At 56.4% G+C, this 19,749-nt stretch overlaps 1 protein-coding gene across 2 annotated transcripts in view; it reads right to left on the bottom strand.

Moving 5' to 3' along the window:
- Positions 1 to 14,788, bottom strand: part of LOC132834546 (high affinity immunoglobulin epsilon receptor subunit beta-like) — a 44,207-nt gene extending 29,419 nt beyond the window's left edge. For both annotated transcript variants that reach the window (XM_060853478.1, XM_060853479.1), the window contains exons 1-4: positions 14,274 to 14,788; positions 7,234 to 7,368; positions 5,276 to 5,386; positions 2,349 to 2,405 (exon numbers count right to left, since the gene is read on the bottom strand). In XM_060853478.1, the coding sequence (XP_060709461.1) occupies positions 2,349 to 2,405; positions 5,276 to 5,386; positions 7,234 to 7,359 (294 nt within the window). In that variant the 5' untranslated portion in view covers positions 7,360 to 7,368; positions 14,274 to 14,788. The remainder of the gene's footprint in view (positions 1 to 2,348; positions 2,406 to 5,275; positions 5,387 to 7,233; positions 7,369 to 14,273) is intronic.
- Positions 14,789 to 19,749: the final 4,961 nt, after the last annotated feature.

Below are 19,749 nucleotides of genomic sequence, written 5' to 3'. Positions count from 1 at the left end.
GTCGGGTGCTGGCAGGTGGGTCTAGATTGGGCTAGGATATCTGGGTCAGCATGGACGGGTTGGGCCGAAGGGTCTGTTTCCGTGCTGTATATCTCTATGACTCTATGTCGGAGTGAGGCGCTGGAAAAACACAGCAGGTCAGGCAGCATCTGAGGAGACCCTCCTGCTCCTTCAGACCCTGCCTGACCTTATGTGTTTTTCCAGCGCCTCACTCTGCAGTCCTCACTCTCTCTGGGAAGGTGCTGGAGTCCGTTATCAAGGACTTTACCGCGGAGCACTTCGGAAACAGTGGTCGAATCAGACACATGGAATCACAAAAGGGATTTACGTCAAACAAATCCAACTGGAATTCTTCAGGGGGTATAACCAGAGGAGCTGATGGGGGGGAGCTGGTGGATGTGGTTCACAGAGGGATCTCGATTATCCGAACGAGACTGAGGGGGTAGTATTTTGTTCGGATAACGGATCGTTCAGATAACCACCCTGACGGTGAACGTAGGAAGCATCTCCAGGAGCTTTAGAACTCGTTTGGATAATCCAAAGTTGGGATAATTGATGTTCAGATAACCGAGGTTGTCCTGCACTCGGAGTTCCAGAAGGATTTCGACAAATCCCAAACAAGAGGCGAGTGTGGGAAGTTAAACCTCACGGGATTGGGGGTCGTGCGGCGAGATGGGCAGAGGATTCGGAAGCAAAGGTCAGGAATAAACGGGTCAGCGACGAGTTGGGGGAGGGGACTGCAGGGGTCAGTACCTCAGAGAGTCCCGTTAATGATTAGGACGAGGGAACCAAATGTAACACAGAGGAACCTCGATTCTCTGGCATTCGGTTATCCGAATTTCGGATTGTCCGAACGGGATCGCAAGGTCCCAAGGCGTGGCTAACCGCGTTCCCCAGCATTTGGGTCATCCGAGCGGATAATGGATTTTCCTCTGTAATCTCCAGATGAGCCAAGACGGGGCAGGAGGGCGGGCAGTGATGGGAGATGGCGCAGTGGGATTTGGGGGGTGGGCAGGCTGGGTGAATGCGTGAGCACCAGGGCCGGGGGGAGAGCTGCTGGAGAAACGCGAGCTCCCTCACTGGGCCCAGCCATAACCAGAAAGGCCGACTTATTATCTGCAAGGCTGTGAGTTGAGAGAGAGAGAGAGGAAGGGAGTGTGCAGAGAGGGGACCTGCACCCATCGCAGGGAGGAAGTGTTTGCAGGCAATGAGGGTGAGAGGGTTGGAGAGCTTTGCTGCCGTCAGACAGGGGTCTTGGGGAGACCACCCTCCTCCTCCTTCCCCCGCCACCTCCCCTCGGAGTATCGTGCGTGCGTTCGCCTCCTTACCCTGCACTCGAGGAGAAGGCTTCACCATATGGACTCTTGGGTTGACAGTGCTGATGCGTGAGGGGAAATCGAGCCCCCCACCCCCTCCCCCCCAGAACTGTGTGTTCACTCAGAATAAAAACACGGGCAGGGCCTCTCAGGGATACCTACAATATTCGAACAGGACCAGACAGGGAAGCCATGGGAAGGATATTCCCAGAGGGTGGCCGGGTCCTGAACCAGGGATTAGCGTGAGAGGGGAAAGGGACCTAAGGGGCAACTTTTTCCCCCAGAGGGTGGTACGTGTGTGGAATGAGCTGCCAGAGGATGTGGTGGGGGCTGGTACAATGACAACATTTAAGAGGCATTTGGATGGGGATATGGATAGGAAGGGTTTGGGGGGATATGGGCCGGGTGCTGGCAGGTGGGACATCTGGTCGGCGTGGATGGGTCACAGAGATGCACAGAGACCCTTCGGCCCAACTTGGTCATGATATCCCAACCCAATCTCGTCCCGCCTGCCAGTTGGACCCAAGGGTCTGTACCCGTGCTCTTCGTCTCTCTGAGACTGAGGGGAGGGGGATATGTTTCCCCCAGGGAATGGGGGGGCCTGTGGGATTCCCCAAACCCAGAGAACAGCTGAGGCCAAAACATTGGGCTGTTTCAGACGGAGAGGGCTATGGGAGGGGGGAGGGCAGGATTGTGGGATTGAGCCCCATCATCAGCGGTGAATGGGGTAGCAGGCTTGAGGGGTCGAATGGCCTACACCTATCCTCCATGACACGCCAGCCAATCAGGGCTCTATTCCCTCCAGCCGTGTGAATCGTTCGAAGTTTGGCATTCTTGCGGCAGTGTCCTGACGAGGGACAGAGGAAGAGGTTTGCCAGCAGGGGGCTCCGCCTTCAAAAACCGCCCAATGACGGCCCCGGCCAAGGTTCCAGCACTATCCCTGATGGGCCGAATGGCCCCTTTGCTGGGCCTGGTGCGGCTGAAGGGAAGGAGAGGAGGCGAGGTGCCCGCCCGGGAACGGGCTTTACTCACGAGTCCTTGGCGTGGTTTCTGGTCACCGAGAAGGACGAGGGTTCCCGTGAGGACAAACTGCAAGAGAGACAGTGGTCAGGGGGAGCTAGCGAAGAACACGCGTGTCTGTCGAGCGATCACACGCCGCTCAGAGTACCGTCCCCTTCCCTCTTTACCGTTCTCTCTCTCTCTGTCTCTGTGTCTCTCTCTCTCTGTCTTTCTCTGTCCCCCTCTCTCTCTCTCTCTCTCTGTCTCTGTCTCTCTCTCTCTCTCTCTGTCTTTCTCTGTCTCTCTCTCTCACTCTCACTCTCTCTGTCTCTGTCTCTGTCTCTCTCTCTGTCTCTCTGTATCTCTCTCTCTCTGTCTCTCTCTGCCTGTCTCTCTCTGTCTGTCTGTCTCTCTCTCTGTCTCTCCTAACAACCTCACACTGCTGCTACCTCTTTGGCGAACAGAAAGAGCAGGAAAGGCCCTTCGGCCCACCATCTCTGAGCCTGTCCCATTCTAATCTCTGCCTGCACATGGTCTGTATCCCTCTATCCCCTGCCCAGTACACGGGTGAGTCCCGGTGTCGCTTGTATCTGCTTCTGGCACCTTCCCTGGCAGCGTGTTCCAGGCACCTACCACCCTCTGTGTCAAAAAACAAAAAGCCTAGCCCTCACATCTCCTTTAAACCTACCCCTGTCTTGTCTTAAATGCATTTGGCATTTCCGTTCTGGGGAATAAAAGAAACGGACCCTGACTATCCCGCCCTGCCCATGCCCCTCATAATGTTATGTACCATCGGTTGTGCTAGAATGGGGTGGGTCTGTTCTTGCGCAATCCCGTGTTATAAGAAAATAGCAGCACCATTTGAACTAACGGGCCCGGAATCACGTTGTGAAACTTGAAAGGGTTCAGAAAAGATTTACAAGGATGTTGCCAGGGTTGGAGGGTCTGAGCTACAGGGAGAGGCTGAACAGGCTGGGGCTGTTTTCCCTGGAGCGTCGGAGGCTGAGGGGTGACCTTATAGAGGTTTATAAAATCATGAGGGACATGGATAGGGTAAATAGACAAAGTCTTTTCCCTGGGGGTGGGGGGAGTCCAGAACTAGAGGGACATAGGTTTAGGGTGAGAGGGGGAAGATATAAAAGGGAGCTAAGGGGCAACTTTTTCCCCCAGAGGGTGGTACGTGTGTGGAATGAGCTGCCAGAGGATGTGGTGGGGGCTGGTACAATGACAACATTTAAGAGGCATTTGGATGGGGATATGGATAGGAAGGGTTTGGGGGGGATATGGGCCGGGTGCTGGCAGGTGGGACTGGATTGGGTTGGGATATCTGGGTCAACATGGACAGGTCAGGCCGAAGGGTCTGTTATGCTATGACTGTATGACACGAGTGGGTAGTATTTTGATTGGATAATCGAACATTCGGATAAGAGCTTGCGGTGTTGTTTGGATAATCTGAAATTCGGATAACCGATGTTCGGATAACCGATGTTCGGATAACCGAGGCTCCTCTGTCTACAACGTCCAAACACCAGTTGCAGTGTCCTAGAGCTGTTCCTTCCTGACTAACCTTTCCCTTTCTGTCATCAGCCAAGGTTGTGAAATCCAGCCCACCCCCTCCTTTAGGTCCCACCCTCACAGGGACATGTCATTCCTGAACTCGGATCAAACCGCCTTCAAAAGGTCCCATGTGTCCAGACGGGATTCAAACAGCCGCCCCCAACCAAAATCCTCTGGATCCCACCGTCCTCACCTCCCCCCCACCCCAATTAGCACTTTAACCCGAGGATCAGTCTGACTCTCTCCATGACAACCTTAAAACATGTCAGGCGTTTCTGTGTTTGTGTGTGTGTGTGTGTGTGTCCGTGTGTGTCTGTGTGTGTATGTGCGTGTGTGTGTCTATGAGTTTGTGTCTGTGTGTGTGAGTGTGAGTGTGTGTGTGTGAGAATGTATGTATGTGTGAGTGTGTCTGTAGGTGGGAGAGTGTGTGTGAGTGTAAGTGTGTCTGTAGGTGTGAGAGTGTGTGTGAGTGTGTGTGTGAGTGTGTCTGTAGGTGTGAGAGTGTGTGTGAGAGTGTGTTTGTGTGCGCGGGTTCACGTGTTTGTGTGTGGGTTCACGTGTTTGTGTGTGTGAGTTCATGTGTTTGTGTGTGTGGGTTCACGTGTTTGTGTGCACGAATTCACGTGTTTGTGTGCGCGAGTTCATGTGTTTGTGTGCGCGGGTTCACGTGTTTGTGTGTGCGGGTTCACGTGTTTGTGTGCGTGAGTTCACGTGCTTGTGTGCACGAGTTCACGTGTTTGTGTGTGCGGGTTCACGTGTTTGTGTGTGCGAGTTCATGTGCTTGTGTGCGCGAGTTCACGTGTTTGTGTGCGCGGGTTCACGTGTTTGTGTGCGCGGGTTCCCGTGTTTGTGTGCGTGAGTTCACGTGTTTGTGTGTGCGAGTTCACGTGTTTGTGTGCGCGGGTTCACGTGTTTGTGTGCGCGGGTCCACGTGTTTGTGTGCGCGGGTTCCCGTGTTTGTGTGTGCGAGTTCACGTGTTTGTGTGCGCGGGTTCACGTGTTTGTGTGCGCGGGTTCACGTGTTTGTGTGCGCGGGTCCACGTGTTTGTGTGTGCGGGTTCCCGTGTTTGTGTGTGCGGGTTCCCGTGTTTGTGTGTGCGGGTCCACGTGTTGGTGTGCACGAGTTCACGTGTTTGTGTGTGTGGGTACATGTGTTTGTGTGTGTGGGTCCACGTGTTTGTGTGTGTGGGTCCACGTGTTTGTGCGTGTGGGTTCACGTGTTTGCGTGCGCGAGTTCACGTGTTGGTGTGCACGAGTTCACGTGTTGGTGTGTGTGGGTCCACGTGTTTGTACATGAGAGACTGAGCTGAAACGGAGTTCTACATTTGGTGAGGGGATGTCCCTGAGTCAGGGCAGTGTCCCGCCATCGGGGAAGGTGAGAACGCCCCCCGAACGTCACTCACCAACACAGCCACGAGAAAGGGGCTCCCGGACTGGATCACCTTCGAGGGCACTAGGTTGAGACACCGGATTTCGAGAGAGAACACGATTAAACCCAACATCAACAACGCGACCTACAAACACAGACAGTACCCATCCATTACTCAGCAACTCCTCCCATTGTATCACTGCCCCACAGGAACAGGAGGGCGGCCATTCAGCCCCTTCCCCAGCCTGTCCCACAGGAACAGCAGGAGGGCCATTCAGCCCCTTCCCCAGCCTGTCCCACAGGAACAGCAGGAGGGCCATTCAGCCCCTTCCCCAGCCTGTCCCACAGGAACAGCAGGAGGGCCATTCAGCCCCTTCCCCAGCCTGTCCCACAGGAACAGGACCATTCAGCCCCTTCCCCAGCCTGTCCCACAGGAACAGGACCATTCAGCCCCTTCCCCAGCCTGTCCCACAGGAACAGGACCATTCAGCCCCTTCCCCAGCCTTTCCCACAGGAACAGGAGGAGGGCCATTCAGCCCCTTCCCCAGCCTGTCCCACAGGAACAGCAGGAGGGCCATTCAGCCCCTTCCCCAGCCTGTCCCACAGGAACAGGACCATTCAGCCCCTTCTCCAGCCTGTCCCACAGGAACAGGACCATTCAGCCCCTTCCCCAGCCTGTCCCACAGGAACAGGACCATTCAGCCCCTTCCCCAGCCTTTCCCACAGGAACAGGAGGAGGGCCATTCAGCCCCTTCCCCAGCCTGTCCCACAGGAACAGGAGGAGGGCCATTCAGCCCCTTCCCCAGCCTGTCCCACAGGAACAGGAGGAGGGCCATTCAGCCCCTTCCCCAGCCTGTCCCACAGGAACAGGAGGAGGGCCATTCAGCCCCTTCCCCAGCCTGTCCCACAGGAACAGGAGGAGGGCCATTCAGCCCCTTCCCCAGCCTGTCCCAGGGTGAGGGAGAGGTGTGAGAGAAAGGGAGAAGACAGGGAGGGGAGAGAGAGGGAGAGAGGCGAGGGAAAGGGAGAGGGAGAGGAGCGAGGGGGAGGGAAGATGGAGAGGGGAGAGGGAGAGGGAGTGGGAGAAGGAGAGGAAGAGGGGAGATGGAGAGGGGAGAGGGTAGACGGGAGGGGGAGGGGGGAAAGGGGAGAGGGAGAGGCACGAGGGAGCATGTGAGGGAGAGGGAGAGAGAAGATGGAGAGGGGAGAAGGAGAGGGGGGAGGGGAGAGGAGAGGGGGAGGGGAGGGGGAGATGGGAGGGGGCGGGGAGAGGGGAGGGGGCAAGGGGGAGAGGGGAGGGGGAGAGGGGAGGGGGAGAGTGAGAGGGGAATGGGAGAGGGGGGAGAGGTGTGGGGAGAGGGGGAGGGGGACAGGGGGAGTGGGAGAGGGGGAGGGGAGTGGGGAGGGGGAGAGGGGGAGAGGGGAGGGGGGAGGGGGAGAGGGGGGAGAGGGGAGGGGGAGAGGGGGAGAGGGGGAGAGGGGAGAGGGGAGGGGGAGGGGGAGGGGGAGGGGGAGAGGGGGGAGGGGGGGGGGAGAGGGGGAGAGGGGGAGAGGGGGGGAGAGGGGGGGGGGAGGGGGGAGGGGGGAGAGGGGAGGGGGAGAGGGGGAGGGGGACAGGGGGAGGGGGAGAGGGGAGGTGGAGAGGGGAGGGGGAGAGGGGAGAGGGGCAGTGGAGAGGGAGAGAGGGGAGGGGGAGGGGGAGTGGGAGAGGGAGAGGGGGGAGGGGAGAGGGGGAGAGGGGGAGGGGGAGGGGAGGGGGAGAGGGGAGGGGGAGGGGGGAGGTGGAGGGGGGAGGGGGAGGTGGAGGGGGGAGGGGGAGAGGGGAGTGGGGGAGGGGAGTGGGGACCGGGAGGGGGGAGAGGGAGATGTGAGAGGGAGCGAGGGAGAGGGTGAGATCGCTGGGATGAGGGGTTGGGGTGAGGGGGCTGGACTCAGGGGTGAGGGGTCAGGGGTTAGAGGTGGGCAAGGTAGACAGTAAAAGGGGTTTCTTACACCCAGGGCTTTGGGTTCACAGTTTCGGAACCTCTTGATGGGGTCTGGCATCGTGCACTGAGCAGCGTTGGCATCAGACACATGGGGGCTGCTCGGCGATCCCGGGGGGCTCCCTTCTGTCGCCATGTCAGAGTCCTGCAAAACAAAATCACCGCGTCATCGAAGGGGACCCAACATCTGTCACCTCGGCATCCATCCTGCATCAGGACACGTCAGCAAGAATACCATTTCAAAGGGACGAGGAACACCAACACCATGTGGGCTCGAGTGGGACTCGGGACTTTTATGGACGGAAAATGAATCCAGAATTGATTGACAAGAACGGTTCCCGGGATTAGGAACTTTTGGGAATGGGGACAGGTTAAAAATGTTGGGACTGTCCCCTGAGAGAGAGAGGGAGGGTAAAGGGGGTTCCCCCTCAGAGAGAGGGAGGGGAAAGGGGGGCCCCTCAGAGAGAGGGAGGGGAAAGGGGGTTCCCCTCAGAGAGAGGGAGGGGAAAGGGGGTTCCTCCTCAGGGACAGGGAGGGTAAAGGGGGTTCCCCCTCAGGGAGAGTGAGGGTAAAGGGAGCCCCCTCAGAGAGAGGGAGGGGAAAGGGGGTTCCTCCTCAGGGAGAGGGAGGGTAAAGGGGGTTCCCCTCAGAGAGAGGGAGAGGAAAGGGGGTTCCCCCTCAGGGAGAGGGAGGGTAAAGGGGGTTACCCCTCAGGGAGAGTGAGGGTAAAGGGGGTTCCCCTCAGAGAGAGGGAGGGGAAAGAGGGTTCCCCTCAGAGAGAGGGAGGGGAAAGGGGGTTCCCCCTCAGGGAGAGGGAGGGGAAAGGGGGTAACACTCAGGAGGAGGGAGGGTAAAGGGGGTTCCCCCTCAGGGAGAGTGAGGGTAAAGGGAGCCCCCTCAGAGAGAGGGAGGGGAAAGGGGGTTCCTCCTCAGGGAGAGGGAGGGTAAAGGGGGTTCCCCCTCAGAGAGAGGGAGGGTAAAGGGGGTTCCCCTCAGAGAGAGGGAGGGTAAAGGGGGTTCCGCTCAGGGAGAGGGAGGGTAAAGGGGGTTCCCCCTCAGAGAGAGGGAGGGTAAAGGGGGTTCCCCTCAGAGAGAGGGAGGGTAAAGGGGGTTCCGCTCAGGGAGAGGGAGGGTAAAGGAGGATCCCCCTCAGGGAGAGGGGGCCGATGGAGGGTGATCTAACAGAGCTTCGAAACGAGCAGTGGGGCTGAAGTAGGGAAGAAGATAAAGCTGGACTCGTGTGTCCAGTGGAACAGAACGGAAGGGCCAGGCTTAGAGCAGCGTTCTACGGGAACAACACCGTTCTCACCCAGCCAGAGGTTAGGATGTGGAATGGCCGGCCTGGGAACGACAGACAGTGGAGGTGAGAGAGGCAGGTGCAACCAGGGCAGTCAGGAGGTGGCGGGGGGAATGGACGAGCATTTGGGATATTGGGGGGGGTGGCGGGAGGGTGGAAAGCAGCAGATGGACAGAGTGGCCACCACCACACTGTCACAGGTCTGTGGCTCAGACTAATTGGCAATGAACTGCTGGGCTGTGTTTAAATGTGTACCGAGGGACGCTGACCAGGATTTGGAGACAGAGGAGGGTCACGCACCCCTGGGCTGGGATCAGAGGGAGGGACAGGAACGTGAGGGGTGGGGAATGGGGGGGAGGGGTCGATTCGCTCCACAACTAACAGAGGCGTCTGCGTCAGTCTGTGAAAACAATCAGAATCGCTGGAGAGGGGACCCAGCAGACCCACACCCACCCTCCAAACAGTAACCCACCCAAACCCATTCCCCTCCCCCCATACTCTAGACTTACACCTGACTAATCCACCCTAACCTACACATCCCTGAACACTGTGGGACAATTTAGCACGGCCAATCCACCCAGACCTACACATCCCTGAACACTATGGGACAATTTAGCACGGCCAATCCACCCTAACCTACACATCCCTGAACACTATGGGACAATTTAGCACGGCCAATCCACCCTAACCTACACATCCCTGAACACTACGGGACAATTTAGCACGGCCAATCCACCCTAACCTACACATCCCTGAACACTGTGGGACAATTTAGCACGGCCAATCCACCCAGACCTACACATCCCTGAACACTATGGGACAATTTAGCACGGCCAATCCACCCTAACCTACACATCCCTGAACACTATGGGACAATTTAGCACGGCCAATCCACCCTAACCTACACATCCCTGAACACTGTGGGACAATTTAGCACGGCCAATCCACCCTAACCTGCACATCCCTGAACACTGTGGGACAATTTAGCACGGCCAATCCACCCTAACCTACACATCCCTGAACACTGTGGGACAATTTAGCACGGCCAATCCACCCTAACCTGCACATCCCTGAACTCTATGGGACAATTTAGCACGGCCAGGGAGAGGGAGGGTAAAGGGGGTTCCGCTCAGGGAGAGGGAGGGTAAAGGGGGTTCCCCTCAGGGAGAGGGGGAGGGTAAAGGAGGATCCCCCTCAGGGAGAGGGGGCCGATGGAGGGTGATCTAACAGAGCTTCGAAACGAGCAGTGGGGCTGAAGTAGGGAAGAAGATAAAGCTGCACTCGTGTGACCAGTGGAACAGAACGGAGGGGCCAGGCTTAGAGCAGCGTTCTACGGGAACAACACCGTTCTCACCCAGCCAGAGGTTAGGATGTGGAATGGCCGGCCTGGGAACGACAGATAGTGGAGGTGAGAGAGGCAGGTGCAACCAGGGCAGTCAGGAGGTGGCGGGGGGAATGGACGAGCATTTGGGATATTGGGGGGGGGTGGCGGGAGGGTGGAAAGCAGCAGATGGACAGAGTGGCCACCACCACACTGTCACAGGTCTGTGGCTCAGACTAATTGGCAATGAACTGCTGGGCTGTGTTTAAATGTGTACCGAGGGACGCTGACCAGGATTTGGAGACAGAGGAGGGTCACGCACCCCTGGGCTGGGATCAGAGGGAGGGACAGGAACGTGAGGGGTGGGGGATGGGGGGGAGGGGTCGATTCGCTCCACAACTAACAGAGGCGTCTGCGTCAGTCTGTGAAAACAATCAGAATCGCTGGAGAGGGGACCCAGCAGACCCACACCCACCCTCCAAACAGTAACCCACCCAAACCCATTCCCCTCCCCCCATACTCTAGACTTACACCTGACTAATCCACCCTAACCTACACATCCCTGAACACTGTGGGACAATTTTGCACGGCCAATCCACCCAGACCTACACATCCCTGAACACTATGGGACAATTCAGCACAGCCAATCCACCCTAACCTACACATCCCTGAACACTATGGGACAATTTAGCACGGCCAATCCACCCTAACCTACACATCCCTGAACACTATGGGACAATTTAGCACGGCCAATCCACCCTAACCTACACATCCCTGAACATTATGGGACAATTTAGCACGGCCAATCCACCCTAACCTGCACATCCCTGAACACTGTGGGACAATTTAGCACGGCCAATCCACCCTAACCTACACATCCCTGAACACTGTGGGACAATTTAGCACGGCCAATCCACCCAGACCTACACATCCCTGAACACAATGGGACAATTTAGCACGGCCAATCCACCCTAACCTGCACGTACAGCCAACCCGTCCGTGCCGACCCAAATATCCCAACCCAATCTAGTCCCACCTGCCAGCACCCGGCCCATATCCCCCCAAACCCTTCCTATCCATATCCCCATCCAAATGCCTCTTAAATGCCTGTTAAATGTTGTCATTGTACCAGCCTCCACCACATCCTCTGGCAGCTCATTCCACACACGTACCACCCTCTGGGGGAAAAAGTTGCCCCTTAGGTCCCTTTTATATCTTTCCCCTCTCACCCTAAACCTATGTCCCTCTAGTTCTGGACTCCCCCACCCCAGGGAAAAGACTTTGCCTATTTACCCTATCCATGTCCCTCATGATTTTATAAACCTCTATAAGGTCACCCCTCAGCCTCCGACGCTCCAGGGAAAACAGCCCCAGCCTGTTCAGCCTCTCCCTGTAGCTCAGACCCTCCAACCCTGGCAACATCCTTGTAAATCTTTTCTGAACTCTTTCAAATTTCACAACCTCCTTCTGATCAGAAGTCTCTGGACTGTGGGAGGAAAACGGTACGCCCGGTGGAAACCCACACAGACACGGGGAGAGCATGTGGAAACTGTGCACAGATGGGGTGGTATCGAAGCTGGGTCCCTGGGCGCTGTGAGGGAGCAGTGCCAACCACTCATTGTGCACCACCCAGAGAGCTCCACACACAAACCTCAACTGGACATGAAACACACTCTGGATTATCCAACAAATGCTGTCCACTCACAGCTAACGCTGGCCGCTTTGTGGCCAGATTTACATATGGGATCTCCTCAGACAGGTTTGATATAATCAGGAAGCCTTTCCGATGAGGAGTTGACTAACCTGGCAGCACACTGGCACTGACTCAATAACAGGGAAGGCAAAACGCCCTCCTGCATTCAGGGACCATCGCACTGTGGGCGAGTGAACGCACGCACCGTCACATTGGCTGATGAGCAGAATACTTAACAACGCCAGAGTTTTTTTTTAACGGGACAAATTCGGGCACATGCAGGTCACCCTCTGGGACATGGGCAACGCTGAACAGATCAATTACCACTGCTCACCAAAATACACAATCACAGCACTGCCCCGCCCACAGTGCGGCCCTCCCTCAGCACTCACCCTCCGACAGTGCGGCCCTCCCTCAGCACTGACCCTCCCACAGTGCGGCCCTCCCTCAGCACTGCCCCTCCGACAGTGCGGCAATCCCTCAGCACTGCCCCTCCGACAGTGCGGCCCTCCCTCAGCACTGACCCTCCGACAGTGCGGCACTCCCTCAGCACTGACCCTCCGACAGTGCGGCGCTCCCTCAGCACTGACCCTCCGACAGTGCGGCCCTCCCTCAGCACTGACCCTCTGACAGTGCGGCCCTACCTCAGCACCGACCCACCGACAGTGTGGCCCTCCCTCAGCACTGACCCTCCGACAGTGCGGCCCTCCCTCAGCACTGACCCTCCGACAGTGCGGCCCTCCCTCAGCACTGACCCTCCGACAGTGCGGCCCTCCCTCAGTACTGACCCTCCGACTGTGCCCACTCCCTCAGCACTGACCCTCCGACAGTGCGGCCCTCCCTCAGCACTGACCCTCCGACAGTGCGGCCCTCCCTCAGCACTGACCCTCCGATGGTGCGGCCCTCCCTCAGCACTGACCCTCCGTCAGTGCGGCCCTCCCTCAGCACTGACCCTCCGACGGTGCAGCCCTCCCTCAGCACTGACCCTCCGACTGTGCGGCCCTCCCTCAGCACTGACCCTCCGACAGTGCGGCCCTCCCTCAGCACTGACCCTCCAACAGTGCGGCCCTCCCTCAGCACTGGACCTCCGACAGTGCCCACTCCCTCAGCACTGACCCTCCGACAGTGCGGCCCTCCCTCAGCACTGACCCTCCGACAGTGCGGCCCTCCCTCAGTACTGACCCTCCGACAGTGCGGCCCTCCCTCAGTACTGACCCTCCGACTGTGCCCACTCCCTCAGCACTGACCCTCCGACAGTGCGGCCCTCCCTCAGCACTGACCCTCCGACAGTGCGGCCCTCCCTCAGCACTGACCCTCCGACGGTGCGGCCCTCCCTCAGCACTGACCCTCCGACAGTGCGGCCCTCCCTCAGCACTGACCCTCCGACGGTGCAGCCCTCCCTCAGCACTGACCCTCCGACTGTGCGGCCCTCCCTCAGCACTGACCCTCCGACAGTGCGGCCCTCCCTCAGCACTGGCCCTCCGACAGTGCCCACTCCCTCAGCACTGACCCTCCGACAATGCGGCCCTCCCTCAGCACTGACCCTCCGACAGTGCGACCCTCCCTCAGCACTCACCCTCCGACAGTGCGGCCCTCCCTCAGCACTGACCCTCCGTCAGTGCGGCCCTCCCTCAGCACTGACCCTCCAACAGTGCGACCCTCCCTCAGCACTGACCCTCCGACAGTGCGATACTCCCTCAGCACTGACCCTCCGACAGTGCGATACTCCCTCAATACTGACTCTCTGACAATACAACACACCCTCAACGCTGACCCTCAAACAACAGGGCGCTCCCTCAGTAGGGAGTAGTGTGTCGGGGCTGGAGGATGTTACAGAGATAGGGAGGGGGTGTAGGGGCTGGAGGGGGATTACAGAGATAGGGAGGGGGTGGAGGGGCTCGAGGGGTTTACAGAGATAGGGAGGCGGGTGTAGGGGCTGGAGGGGGTTACAGAGATAGGGAGGGGGTGTAGGGGCTGGAGGGGGGTTACAGAGATAGGGAGGGGGTGTAGGGGCTCGAGGGGGTTACAGAGATAGGGAGGGGTTTAGGGGCTCGAGGGGGTTACAGAGATAGGGAGGGGGTGTAGGGGCTCGAGGGGGTTACAGAGATAGGGAGGGGGGTGTAGGGGCTCAAGGGGGTTACAGAGATAGGGAGGGGGTGTACGGGCTCGAGGGGGTTACAGAGATAGGGAGGGGGTGTAGGGGCTCGAGGGGGTTACAGAGATAGGGAGGGGGTGTAGGGGCTCGAGCGGTTTACAGAGATAGGGAGGGGGTGTAGGGGCTCGAGGGGGTTACAGAGATAGGGAGGGGGTGTAGGGGCTGGAGAGGGTTACAGAGATAGGGAGGGGGAGTAGGGGCTGGAGGGGGTTACAGAGATAGGGAGGGGGTGTAGGGGCTCGAGGGGGTTACAGAGATAGGGAGGGGGTGTAGGGGCTCGAGCGGTTTACAGAGATAGGGAGGGGGTGTAGGGGCTCGAGGGGGTTACAGAGATAGGGAGGGGGTGTAGGGGCTGGAGGGGGTTACAGAGATAGGGAGGGGGTGTAGGGGCTGGATCGGTTAGAGTTGTGTGAGGGCGTCTTACCAGATTGGGAGGGTGAAGCTGACAGCGAGGTAGGAGACGATGAAGAAAAGGGATTGGGACAGGGACAGGGGGCTGTTGTGTTCGGTGTCAGCTCCTACAAGTGCCCCCTACCCTGGTTGGGGATGGGGCGGGGGGTTAGTGAGAGGAAGTTTTTACTCACAGTCAGGTTTATCGCTGCAGCTCCAGCTCGGAATTTCTCAACTGTGCTGGGACGTTGTGTCGCCTGTCAGACAACTCTGACAACTTCCAGCACTGTGTGTGTGTGTGTGTGTGTGTGTGTGTGTGTGTGTGTGTGTGTGTGTGTGTGTTTGTGTGTGTGTGTGTGTGTTTGTGTGTGTCGGGGGGTGGGGGGGTGGTGGCTGGTCTCAACCACTGACAGAGAAAGGGATACTCTCCTCTAGCTTCTGCAGACAAACACTCTCGCTGTGCTGAAACCCAGGGCTGCAGACCCTCCCAGCTCTGAGCAGGGAGGCAGTGCACACTTCAGGGGGACTTGAAACCAGTTTGCTCACTGAGCAGAAACAGCTTGCTCTGCCATATCCGCCTCTCTCCTTCCCAAAGAGTTTGGAAGCATCGTCCGCACATAAAACCACTCCTCTCCCTCTCTCTCGCTCTCTCTCTCTCCCTTTCCCTGTCTATCCTTTCCCTAGTAAACACATTCTCCTTCATCCAGCCCCTCCCTCTCCTCATTCTGGGAGCGGTGGGTTTGTCAGGAGACGCTGTGCCCCTTTCCAGGGGTTCTCCACTCCATGTCACATCCTGGAGAAAGGAAGCTGCAGCACTCCGAGGTAAAACACTCATATTCCGAGGGGTGGCTGGTTCTGTCTCTACGGGGGGTCCCCGATACTGCCCTGTCCCTCAGACGGTTCAAATACAAGGAAAATCCCTGTACATTTTCTTATACTGTACACAGTGACTCCCAGTGTGATACAGAGACCGGGACTGTACACAGTGACTCCCAGTGTGATACAGAGACAGGGACTGTACACAGTGACTCCCAGTGTGATCCACAGACAGGGACTGTACACAGTGACTCCCAGTGTGATACAGAGACAGGAACTGTACACAGTGACTCCCAGTGTGATACAGAGACAGGGACTGTACACAGTGACTCCCAGTGTGATACAGAGACCGGAACTGTACACAGTGACTCCCAGTGTGATACAGAGACAGGAACTGTACACAGTGACTCCCAGTGTGATACAGAGACCGGGACTGTACACGGTGACTCCCAGTGTGATACAGAGACAGGGACTGTACACAGTGACTCCCAGTGTGATACAGAGACCGGGACTGTACACAGTGACTCCCAGTGTGATACAGAGACCGGAACTGTACACAGTGACTCCCAGTGTGATCCACAGACAGGGACTGTACACAGTGACTCCCAGTGTGATACAGAGACAGGGACTGGACACAGTGACTCCCAGTGTGATACAGAGACAGGGACTGGACACAGTGACTCCCAGTGTGATACAGAGGCAGGAACTGTACACAGTGACTCCCAGTGTGATACAGAGACAGGGACTGTACACAGTGACTCCCAGTGTAATACAGAGACAGGAACTGTACACAGTGACTCCCAGTGTGATCCAGAGACAGGAACTGTACACAGTGACTCCCAGTGTGACACAGAGACCGGGATTGTACACAGTGACTCCCAGTGTGATACAGAGACAGGAACTGTACACAGTGACTCCCAGTGTGACACAGAGACCGGGACTGTACACAGTGACTCCCAGTGTGATACAGAGACAGGAACTGTACACAGTGACTCCCAGTGTGATACAGAGACAGGAACTGTACACAGTGACTCCCAGTGTGATACAGAGACAAGGACTGTACACAGTGACTCCCAGTGTAATACAGAGACAGGAACTGTACACAGTAACTCCCAGTGTGATACAGAGACCGGGACGTACACAGTGACTCCCAGTGTGATACAGAGACAGGAACTGTACACAGTGACTCCCAGTGTGATACAGAGACCGGGACTGTACACAGTGACTCCCAGTGTGATACAGAGACCGGGACTGTACACGGTGACTCCCAGTGTGATACAGAGACAGGGAACGTACACAGTGACCCCCAGTGTGATACAGAGACAGGGACTGTACACAGTGACTCCCAGTGTGATACAGAGACAGGAACTGTACACAGTGACTCCCAGTGTGATACAGAGACAGGAACTGTACACAGTGACTCCCAGTGTGATACAGAGACAGGAACTGTACACAGTGACTCCCAGTGTGATACAGAGACAGGGACTGTACACAGTGACTCCCAGTGTGATACAGAGACCGGAACTGTACACAGTGACTCCAGTGTGATACAGAGACAGGAACTGTACACAGTGACTCCCAGTGTGATACAGAGACAGGAACTGTACACAGTGACTCCCAGTGTGATACAGAGACCAGGACTGTACACAGTGACTCCCAGTGTGATACAGAGACAGGGACTGTACACAGTGACACCCAGTGTGATACAGAGACAGGGACTGTACACAGTGTCTCCCAGTGTGATACCGAGACCGGGACTGTACACAGTGTCTCCCAGTGTGATACAGAGACAGGAACTGTACACAGTGACTCCCAGTGTGATACAGAGACAGGAACTGTGCACAGTGACTCCAGTGTGATACAGAGACAGGAACCGTACACAGTGACTCCCAGTGTGATACAGAGACAGGAACTGTATACAGTGACTCCCAGGGTGATCCAGAGACAGGAATTGTACACGGTGTCTCCGAGTGTGGTACAGAGACCGGGACTGTACACGGTGACTCCCAGTGTGATACCGAGACAGGAACTGTACACAGTTACTCCCAGTGTGATACAGAGACTGGGACTGTACACGGTGACTCCAGTGTGATACAGAGACAGGAAATGTACGCAGAGACTGCCAGTGTGATACAGAGACCGGGACTGTACACAGTGACTCCCAGTGTGATATAGAGAGAGGAACTGTACACAGTGACTCCCAGTGTGATCCAAGACAGGAATTGTACACAGTGACTCCCAGTGTGATACAGAGACCTGGACTGTACACAGTGACCCCCAGTGTGATACAGAGACAGGAACTGTACACAGTGACTCCCAGTGTGATACAGAGACTGGGACTGTACACGGTGACTCCCAGTGTGATACAGAGACAGGAACTGTACGCAGAGACTGCCAGTGTGATACAGAGACCGGGACTGTACACAGTGACTCCCAGTGTGATACAGAGACTGGGACTGTACACGGTGACTCCCAGTGTGATACAGAGACAGGAACTGTACGCAGAGACTGCCAGGGTGATACAGAGACCGGGACTGTACACAGTGACTCCCAGTGTGATACAGAGACAGGAATTGTACACAGTGACCCCCAGTGCGACACAGAGACAGGAACTGTACACAGTGACTCCCAGTGTGATACAGAGACAGGAATTGTACACGGTGTCTCCCAGTGTGGTACAGAGACCGGGACTGTACACAGTGACTCCCAGTGTGATACAGAGACAGGAACTGTACACAGTGACCCCCAGTGTGACACAGAGACAGGAACTGTATACAGTGACTCCCAGTGTGATCCAGAGACAGGAATTGTACACGGTGTCTCCCAGTGTGGTACAGAGACCGGGACTGTACACAGTGACTCCCAGTGTGATACAGAGACAGGAACTGTACACAGTGACTCCCAGTGTGATACAGAGACAGGAACTGTACACAGTGTCTCCCAGTGTGATACAGAGACAGGAACTGTACACAGTGACTCCCAGTGTGATCCAGAGACAGGAATTGTACACGGTGTCTCTCAGTGTGGTACAGAGACCGGGACTGTACACAGTGACTCCCAGTGTGATACAGAGACAGGAACTGTACACAGTGACTCCCAGTGTGATACAGAGACAGGAACTGTACACAGTGTCTCCCAGTGTGATACAGAGACCGGAACTGTACACAGTTACTCCCAGTGTGATACAGAGACTGGGACTGTACACGGTGACTCACAGTGTGATACAGAGACAGGAACTGTACGCAGAGACTGCCAGTGTGATACAGAGACCGGGACTGTACACAGTGACTCCCAGTGTGATACAGAGACTGGAACTGTACACGGTGACCCCCAGTGTGACACAGAGACAGGAACTGTACACAGTGACTCCCAGTGTGATCCAAGACAGGAATTGTACACGGTGACTCCCAGTGTGATACAGAGACCGGAACTGTACACAGTGACCCCCAGTGTGATACAGAGACAGGGACTGTACACAGTGACTCCCAGTGTGATACAGAGACCAGAACTGTACACAGTGACCCCCAGTGTGATACAGAGACAAGGACTGTACACAGTGACTCCTAGTGTGATACAGAGACAGGAACTGTACACAGTGACTCCCAGCGTGATACAGAGATTAGGAACTGTACACAGTGACTGCCAGTGTGATACAGAGACCGGAACTGTACACGGTGACTCCCAGCGTGATACAGAGACAGGAACTGTACACGGTGTCTCCCAGTGTGAAACAGAGACAGGGACTGTACACAGTGACTCCCAGTGTGATACAGAGACCGGGACTGTACACAGTGACTCCCAGTGTGATACAGAGACCGGGACTGTACACGGTGACTCCCAGTGTTATACAGAGATTAGGAATTGTACACGGTGTCCCCCAGTGTGATACAGAGACCGGGACTGTACACAGTGACTCCCAGTGTGATACAGAGACAGGAACTGTACACAGTGACTCCCAGTGTGATACAGAGACAGGGAACGTACACAGTGACCCCCAGTGTGATACAGAGACAGGGACTGTACACAGTGACTCCCAGTGTGATACAGAGGCAGGAACTGTACACAGTGACTCCCAGTGTGATACAGAGACAGGAACTGTACACAGTGACTCCCAGTGTGATACAGAGACAGGGACTGTACACAGTGACTCCCAGTGTGATACAGAGACCGGAACTGTACACAGTGACTCCCAGTGTGATACAGAGACAGGAACTGTACACAGTGACTCCAGTGTGATACAGACACAGGGACTGTACACAGTGACTCCCAGTGTTATACAGAGACAGGGACTGTACACAGTGACTCCCAGTGTGATACAGAGACAGGAACTGTACACAGTGACTCCCAGTGTGATACAGAGACAGGAACTGTACACAGTGACTCCCAGTGTGATACAGAGACCAGGACTGTACACAGTGACTCCCAGTGTGATACAGAGACAGGGACTGTACACGGTGACACCCAGTGTGATACAGAGACAGGGACTGTACACAGTGTCTCCCAGTGTGATACAGAGACAGGGACTGCACACAGTGACTCCCAGTGTGATACAGAGACAGGGACTGTACACGGTGACTCCCAGTGTGATACAGAGACAGGAACTGTACACAGTGACTCCCAGTGTGATACAGAGACAGGGACTGTACACGGTGACTCCCAGTGTGATACAGAGACAGGAACTGTACACAGTAACTCCCAGTGTGATACAGAGACAGGAACTGCACACAGTGACTCCCAGTGTGATACAGAGACTGGGACTGTACACGGTGTCTCCCAGTGTGGTACTGAGACCGGGACTGTACACAGTGACTCCCAGTGTGATACAGAGACAGGAACTGTACACAGTGACTCCCA

Source organism: Hemiscyllium ocellatum, chromosome 40 (assembly GCF_020745735.1).
Source record: "Hemiscyllium ocellatum isolate sHemOce1 chromosome 40, sHemOce1.pat.X.cur, whole genome shotgun sequence".
NCBI classification, from domain to species: Eukaryota; Metazoa; Chordata; class Chondrichthyes; order Orectolobiformes; family Hemiscylliidae; genus Hemiscyllium; species Hemiscyllium ocellatum.
The sequence above is the reverse complement of the archived record's forward strand: the minus strand, read 5'-3'. Positions and strand labels throughout refer to the sequence as shown.